General features: G+C 33.1%; 2 protein-coding genes across 2 annotated transcripts; both read right to left on the bottom strand.

Annotated features, from left to right (window-relative positions):
• Positions 1 to 493: 493 nt before the first annotated feature.
• LOC146530967 (uncharacterized) lies at positions 494 to 1,487 on the bottom strand. The gene has a single exon (XM_085199532.1). It carries the CDS (start codon positions 1,485 to 1,487, stop codon positions 618 to 620), a length of 870 nt encoding a protein of 289 aa, XP_085055658.1. The 3' UTR covers positions 494 to 617.
• Positions 1,488 to 4,924: 3,437 nt separating this feature from the next.
• Positions 4,925 to 7,595, bottom strand: LOC146530968 (uncharacterized). The gene is made up of 2 exons (XM_085199551.1): positions 7,300 to 7,595; positions 4,925 to 6,754 (listed from the first exon to the last, which is right to left on the bottom strand). Exons 1-2 carry the CDS (start codon positions 7,309 to 7,311, stop codon positions 5,312 to 5,314), a joined length of 1,455 nt encoding a protein of 484 aa, XP_085055677.1. The 5' UTR covers positions 7,312 to 7,595; the 3' UTR covers positions 4,925 to 5,311.
• Between the last annotated feature and the right edge of the window lie 1,799 nt (positions 7,596 to 9,394).

The raw sequence follows: 9,394 nt of genomic DNA on the forward strand, positions 1-9,394 counted from the left end.
TTTTTTAATCAATTATCAATGTCTCGAAAATTGGGCAGAAAGCGGGAATATCTTAACGCTCCGCTCTCATATGCGGGATACAGCGGAAAACTAAGAAAAAACTTAACATTTTAGAAGCCTAATCATGATAACTACTAACTCGGAATGTGGTTCACATTTGAAAACCATATAAAGTAATAACTTAGGCTGTGAGAAAAACCCATGTTATGTACCTATTAATTACCACAAAAAAAATATGTCTTAAAACGCAACATATTTTTAATTTATTATCTATAATCATAAACATCGTAAATTTTGATTCTTATTTTTATCGAAATTACACATGCATAACATCTTAAAGTTTGTTGTCCCAATAATATTTTCTATAAGCAAAAGCAGATCATCATTTAATATTATTACTATAGTTATAGCCAAGATATTTTTTAATAAAATTAAAAAATAATATATAATTTATATAGAAAGAAAGTAAATAGGCACATAAGAAACAATACAGTCAAATTAACAATGATTTATTTACACAATATTACATAATTCAACAACAAAATTCATTAAATAACACAACAACAAATTCAACTACTATAAAATTACAGCAAAAGTTAGCATAACAATATTAAATACTAAATTTTAGAATAAGAATTGTGTCCGTTATATCCAGAATTAATGTTTGACGGGGATATATAATCAGCATTTTGTAGAGCTCCATTTTCATCTTTAGATATACTTTGAGATGTTTGTACCTTTTCATATTCATTTGCTTGTGCTGGTATTGACTGTACTGGTCCAGGAGAATAAGCATATTTAGCTTGTCCTTGAGAATTCGAAGGGTAGTAGTTATATAAATTGGAAGCTGTGCTCGGATATATCAAATTATTATATATTGGACTGTGAGGCTGAGACAGCATTACCATAGCCGATGGTTGACCTATAAAAGAACCGCTCAGGGATAAAGGATGAAAGCTTGGACCAAAACTAAAAGGACCGTGACCTAGAGGTCCTAGCAAAGAACCTGAAGCAACGTGATTATTTGAATTAGATGCATAAAATGGATTGGTGTATTGTAACATATGTGCTGGTTGGATTGCAGGAGATGGTATGACTGTCAATACGTTGCTTCCAGCTTTCGGAGACACGATTTGATATTTTGTTTGATAACCAGGATTGGGTACGAAATTAATAGGTACAAAATGTGACTGACCACCATGGGATGGCTGTGGAGAGTGAGAAGTTGAAGCATCAGCAGTGTTGCTAGATGTATAATATTGACTCGAAGATTGAAGAGGATAAAAGTTTGATACGGAATTCTGATAATGTTGACTGGGGCCACTCTGTGGGCTAGAGTTTTGCGGGTAAATATTATAGCTATAATCTGGCTTTTGTGCTCCTGACGGTATTGCGTTTAAAGCATTTGCTTTCCCCGCGCCCCTCTTCTTCTGTTCAGCATCTTCAATTTCACTGGCAATAACGATCGCGGCGAAAGCTACGAACATCTGAAATGAATAACGAGTTCAACAATCCATCACAGCAATATCAGAAAGGGCGTACGAAACCATCAATCAGCTCCTTGTTACTCGACCATACGTTAATGTATTGCGAAGTCAAACAATTATTATGAAAGGTAACGTAATGCTAATAGAGCAGTTTCTTTGTATACTCACAAAAAGTCCTTTATGCACCATAGCGTCTAATTACATTTCTCGATGAAAGGAAAAGTGTTCTATTCACCAAGGTGCTTGGAAAAGTGTTTCTGAATATCAAGTTCAAGTATTTATATGAACGGCAAAGGCAACTTTCCTCTAGGTCCAGATGGAAGTACACAGGGAAGTGATCGTCAGGTCTTTGTCCTGTATCGTAACAGATCCAGTTTCTGTGAGAGCGTTAGTTTCCTGCATTATTGCGGAAACGCGCTGATCGTATTAGCTACACCTTCCATTAGCCATCAATGAGCTTAAATTACTTTACACGTAATTTATAACTACTATATATACAATACAAGTGTCTCAATTAAATTTTAGCGTCTTTCTCATTTTATCACTTTCGTTTTCTTTTAAGATTTCAGTTTAAACATTATATATTTACCTTATTGAAAATGACATGTCTAATGATAATAATTTTATTGTTTCCTAATTATGGTTCATGAGTAAAGGGTAAAATAAATTATTATTCGGCCCTAACAAAAATGGATACAGAAAAGTTACAATTAATTAAATTGCATTACTATTTTTATTACGACAAAATCAAAATCAGCTTCACGCTGCATCTCGCATACAGGTAGAGGGAACCTAATGTTAAGACAGTCAATTCCCCACTCTCCGTCGAATTTTTCGAAGCAATGCGTATTGAGTGGTGGAATTCAAAGCCGAGCTTTTTACCCTGGTGCCAGAGTGAAGAAATGAAAATAATAAGAAATAATAATTCATTCCATAAAATGGGGAACGAACGTACAACCGTCGCGTTACAGTCCTTGCGTTCTGCGCCAAGGAGGCCTCAACACGTAACTTAATCTGAACAATTATATCTAGAATAGTAGTAGGTAGTAAAGTTACATAGGCAAATCATTTTAATGATAACGTAAAGCCATTATATAAGAATTTAAATAGCAAGGAAAACATTTTAATAGCAAGAACCTTATATTTACAAAGCCACACACAGATAACAGATAACATTATATTTCCAAGTATATTATACTATTTTTATAATTGGTTGATCACTTAGGTTAATAGTTTTTTTTCCAGCTTTACGCTGTATTCCGCACACAGCAGGGCAGGCAGAGAGAAACTAGTGTTAAGACACTCCGTTCCCCACTTTCAGACGAATTCTGGGGGCATTGCGTTGAGTGGCATAACGCCGCGCTTTGCCACGACACCAAAAAAAAGAAATGGAAACATAAATTTACAACCAGTCGGATTTACAGCCACATTTTGTTCTATCTTTTTAAACTTTTCTGTAAACTAGATTTTTCTTTTTATTTGATTTTGAATGCCCAATATATTGCCTGGAATTTTTAAGTATTATTCTTAAATTACAAAAATACCTGTATATATTAAAAGACATTTCATAAACTAAGCGCACATTATCTCTTGACAAAATGGAAAAATATATAAAGGGATATAAAATGACATAGAAGCTAAATAAAACAATATTTGAACAAAAGACATCAACGATCACAAAGCATACAATAAATGGTAGTAAATAACTTTCCTAACAAACTCACACTTCTGACGAAACTATTTTTATTTTCGTTATTATATGTTGGAAATTGAAAGTAAATATAACATTCATTTTATTTCACTTTTCGCATTTACTTAAAATATTTATAACAAACGTCATCTATGATTTTGAAACTATATTATTACGTAAGTTCCAATTGACTACTGTTGAGCGTGTAGTTTACAGTTCACTGTATAGATGGAGCTATCAAAGTCCGATAAAAGTAAGTAAAATTTTTCAAAATATCATTAATTATTTTTAAATTAGAAATACTAAATTAATGTGTTATTTATGGCATGTAAATAGGCTAACGAAAAGGGATTATAAAGGTAATAATTCATATTAAATTTTATAATTAATATTAAACATTAGGCTATTTTCGTATGAAATTAAAATATTATGAATAATTAGTGACTTCTAATATAAAAATGTAAACTAGTACTATAATTATTTCATATTACTTACACAGACAACACACATACTTACCTTATGGTAAGACATTTTTTTAACCGAGTTACATATATTATAAGTATAGAATGCTTTTAAGTAGGTACTACTATATAAATATTTATGTAAAAACTACTCTGTTGATGTATTAATGTTGTTGATAATGACGATTATAGAATTATTTTAACATTAGGTTTCACTCCGGTGGTCCATTGGAAATAATCAGAAATTGGCACATCATACATTCGATAAAAGAACTATATAATACATAAATATTTTCTCAATTGAAAAAAGTAGTTTCCAAGATCGGAGCGTTCAACCAAATAAGCTATCCATGAATAAAATAAAAATATACACAATTTCTTGTAGTATTTAATAATTGTAACATATCATTAGACATTTTTAGCTGCAAAACCTAATATTTAGTCATAATTAATTTAATGACTGATGACGGATCCCGGCCAGTGGTTAAAATTATGAATTTAGCAGGTGGTCAACCTTTGATCATCTGACGCATCTTATATTAGAATGTACTCTGTGCTCTGACCTACGAGAAGCGAAGACGGCGGGTCTGTAAAGATCAATGCGTGTAGAGTCCACCTAACTATGCAAATCAAAAACAAATTTTAAATTAATTATAAATAAGTTGTTTTTTCAGAAAAGACATTCAAGTTCCTAAAAGCATTTTAATTTTACAGCATTTAAACATTTCTTTAACAACGACTTCTAAATAGCCACTCACATCCTAGAATCGCTTAAAACATTACATAAGAAGTATAATCATTAATCTTGCTGTAACAGCTCTATATTGCAGTTCCGGTTGCTGTTTCTTATTTAAATTTAATTTCAATCATTAAAGAAAATAAAAAAGACTATCTAGCACCAAAAAAAAGCTCATTATGTAAGGCGGCGTTCGGAAGTGGGCGCATTCACTGAGATACATGTGCCGTCGACCGTGGACGACATGAATAAATCGTAACACTTTGATTGTTTACTCAATTTAAATACACTTTTTATTGTAGATAAGTATAATTTACTAAGTGTTTTTATTTAAATTACTGGCATTATGGGTTTAATATTAGCATTCGTTATTAAAATTTAAATATTTGATAATATTTATAGCTTGGTATATAGTTGTTACAATAAATCCAACGTAGATGAATTTAAAATAATTGGCATTACAAGTTGAGTAAAAAAAGGTAATTGTAATAAAGACAAATAATTAAATGTTTAATATATAAAAAATACTTTGGAAAGAAAAAAACTATACACTTTTTACAAACATTTTATTTAAAAAAAATAACAACAACAGTAAATCTATTTATAGACAATAAATAAACAATCTTATATCTAAAAATTATTTACACAAATTCACTTCGTATTCACAGTAATATCATAACAAATAATCATCAACTACTCTCAGTAATTTACGATCTACATTAAACTTGTTTTATAAATGCTTACATTATATGAGCACGCTGTCACAATTACGGTGCGTCTGTGAAAAAGAAAGCTCTCTTTCACATATCTAACACATGGAACTCAAGGAAAGTTAGAAATTGGTCCATATAGTTAATACCACAACTGAGAGTGTATTTTAAGCCTCTTTTGTTACGTACGCATTAAGGTTTTTTTTAATAGGAATGAAACTCTATGATTAATTAAATCTAGGCTTAAGCTCTTCGCTATATTTTATGGTGTTATAGGATGATTCACTGTATGAACCCTGTGCATCTTTAGGAGGCCCGAAGCGAGAGCTGCTGTGTCCACCGAAACTGTATTTTGGACCAGATGGTATGGCACTATGGCCTGAGGAAAAAGAACTGTGGCTAGATAAAGGACCTCTGTAGGATGAACTTCCTGATCCAAAACTAGGTGCTGAATGTTTGTTTGATGATATATAATATGCAGGACTGGGAGCTGAAGCTGCATGAATGTTACTTGCGGAGTAAGAAGCTGAGGGTGATCCGTATGTAGTTCCAGGTGGACCCATTTGACCACTCGCAGAGAAAGCTGATGCAATAGATTCAAAAGAACCATATCCTTCCTTAGATGGTAAATAAGCAGATGCTACCTGTTTGGATGGACTACCAGCAGCACTTAGACCTGACAAAGAAGGGAAACTGTAAGCATGTCCAGAAGATCCCAGCGATACTCCGCCATGACCTCCAGCTGGCTGGTAGGCAGCAAAAGATGGACTTCCATAAGAATTAGAATGACCTAATAAATTATGACTTGCCTCGCTCTGTGCAGAAGCACCTAAGAAAGTTGAAGGCTTGAAACTAGACTTACCTGGTGCAACATAGCCACCTAAAGACTTTAATGACCCACTGAGAGAAGAATGACCTGAACCTCCCAAAGAAAGTCCAGCATAAGAATGACCTGAGTCTCCTAGAGGAAGAGCAGCTCCTTCGTAAGAATGACCAGAAGCAGGGACCGCATAGTTCAAAGCAGGCTGGCTAGCGGTAGATTCTGGTGAAAATAGGACAGGTCCAGTAGATCCGTAGCTACTGAGGCCTTTAGCTCCAAACGCATAAGCGGGGACTATTTGACCGGCTTGACTTGACTGTTCACCTAAGCTATATTGTTGTAATTTAGGACTTCCGTAACTAAACTGAGGTGCACTCAAGTCTTGGCCACCGTGTCCGCTTTGTCCAGCGAATTGATAAATGGCACCTTGACCAGATGAAGGTATGGCAATAGCTCCAGAATTAATTCCTTGGGATAATTGACTCATGAGTTGAGAGAGGTCATTAGAAATAAGACCTCCTTGGCTCGGTTGGAGAGTGATAGGTGCAAGTTGAATGGTACCGTGACCACTGGCTGGAAGACCCTCTGATTGAACTTGGTACGATGGTTGACCTGAACCTTGAGCTTGGAAGTTGTAACTAGGTTTAGCGCCTCCAATACTGTATCCGGCACCAATACTTATAGCGTTAGCATCTTCTTGACTTAAGGCAGGTCCTTGATAACTATGACTAGGTGAGCCATGTGGGGGTAAATAACTTCCAGAAGCAGCTTCCCTTTTATCTTTTAGCTCTTCTTTTTTTGCCTTTATAGCCCATGATGTAGATAGACTCAATAGAGTTACGAATATAACCTGTGGATAGAAATAGAATATATAAGTTGTATATAATAATTATATATTTTTTATTTATAAAATTTAGAAATTTTATTCAAATCCAATTTTACTTTCGTTAATGCAAATTACTCTGGGAATCGAAAAACTTGTTTTCTACACGTATAAACGGCGACCCGCATGGCAATGTTTAAGATTATACCAGCCATTATAAATTTAATTTCACTTTTACCGCTTTTACTTAAACAAAAAAAACTACATATATTTATTTATGTATGATTAATTTTGTACATAAATTTTAAATATATGAAAGTATTTAGGAATTCGATTATTTTCCAATAATTCTTTTAATAAATAGGCTACTTATAAAATTATTTGTTCAAATTTTCCACAATAATTTTAGCTTTTAGCTTTAATTTAAAATGTTCAAGTATTTACAAAATTATTTGAAATAAAGTATAAATTTGTACTATTTTTGTATGTCATTAAAACATTAATTTCGAAGATATAATCCTTTGTTGGCACACATTTCCAATTATATATATTCGCACTGAACCCGCACTCACCGTAAATTTCATTTTGTATGCTTATAGAAACTTCGATGTATTGTAGAAACTAAACCACTATATACAAGAGAAACACAAAGCCGTTAACAACACTGACGGCCGACTGCTACAGCCGCCGAATTTGTAATGTGTTGTCTCTGTATTTTCACCGAATTTATAAGAGAGCGACCAGACGCAAGCACCCGGCGCTTCGGAAGGGTAAAAGTGTATCGGAGGACCCTTTCACTGAATCAACTGAAAGAATGGGAGCGAGCCATCGGGCTTCCGAGCCCAGACGTGAGGTAATACCGGGCGGAAGTATTACGTCATTTGATCACGGTTAGATGCACTTATTGATGGTGTTGTGCGCGTCGTGACTGGAGTGTTGCTGGAGATCTAAGGTTAGGCCTGAAACTTGGCAATATAATCGATTTTAACATTTTTCACGTGTTTATATATAGGTAATTTAAATGTCTTTTTTTTGCTTCACGCTGTATCCCGCTTATTGCTGAGTAGGCAGAGGGAACCTAATGGTAAAACACTCCGTTCCCTACTTTCTGCCAATTTATTGAGGTATTTTGCCTTGGTGCCAGAGCGAAGAAATGAAAATATTTATTAAATCCTCTGAGCCCGAACCCACAATCGTCCCGTTACAGTCACATGTTTGTCTCCTGCGTCACGACTGGCCGCATAGGTACTTTACATAGCGTAATCAATTTTCCTAATCTTATTTAAAGTTCATTGGCTCTCTCTCTTCTGTCGTATTAAAATTTAAAATCAGCTCGATAAACACTTAAGTAGATCTTCAGATACGCGGAGGATGTGCCCAGAATTCTTAAGATGCGCATGCACTTTCATTCTCGTGAATGCTGACATCACACAGCGTGGGTTGCAAAGTAATCGCTATTTTGAAGCTTATATACTAAACTTATATAACATATTTTTATTATTTTATATTAATGTTTTAAATATTTATACTAAGCTATTATAAAAAACTAATTTTCTCTAACTATATAAGAAATGCGGAGAGACAAATTCGTAAATCAAAAATATCTATAAAATATTTTTACTTGACATATAGAATAATATGGTATTTTTTTCAATTAAAGCTTTATAAGGCGTTAGTAGGTTACAATTATAAAAAAATACATTTAGGAAGTTATAATATTAATAATGATTACGAGTAATAATGTAATAGAATAAATAAAAAAGTAAAGTTTAATATAATAGCCGGTATAATATTATACAATAAAACGTTTCAATAGCCCAATAGCCATTTCAATAACAATAAAAATAAATATTATATTCTAAGGCACGATTCTTTTGGTTCTTATTTACTAGATATAACATTATCGAATTTTAAATAGAAGGAAGTAAAAAAAGAAGAAACGAGAAATAACGTTACTTCATCATTTGCTACCGAGATATTTGGTAAAACTAAGAGATATTATGTGTAGAGTACAAGAATATATTTTAGGAGATACAAGATATCTTTAGTAAAATACTAGAAATCTTTTTTCAGGATAAAAAAATATAATTACTTACTAAAAAAATATACAATATATTTACTAAAAAAATATAAATTATATGTTAATTACGTAGGAACAATTTTAAATCAAAATATATTTACACCTCACTGACTTGTTATTTCTTACATGCAATTCATAGCAAAACATTCCATTCGTTCTTTTTAGTGTCACGTTGTATCCCGCACACAGTACTAATATAGTAGTGTAAAGACACTCCGTTTTCCATTTTGTGCTTCTGGAGGTATTGCGTATTGAGTGGCGAATCTCTACGCCACGGTTTGCCTCGACACCAGAGCGAATAAATGCAATAGTATTAAATATTCCATTTCCTCGAATGGGAATCGAACTCACAACCTGTCGTGTTTACAGTCACACTTTGTGCCCATTTACCTCAGTCATTGTCCATTAAATAACCTAAATTTATACAAACAATGGGTTTATTACATAAGTCTATTGTTATCCATTAATCAAATTCCAACAACGTATTTTATTGTAACGTACACCGTTATTTAATCGAAACAAAAGATTCTCCCATTTCTTAAAAAACCTGACCTGTCCTAGATTTTAAAACATTTTTATCACACCTT

The sequence above is a fragment of the Heliconius melpomene genome, chromosome 16 (genome assembly GCF_056956725.1).
Source record: "Heliconius melpomene rosina isolate 202511_hmr_F chromosome 16, ASM5695672v1, whole genome shotgun sequence".
NCBI lineage: Eukaryota > Metazoa > Arthropoda > Insecta > Lepidoptera > Nymphalidae > Heliconius > Heliconius melpomene.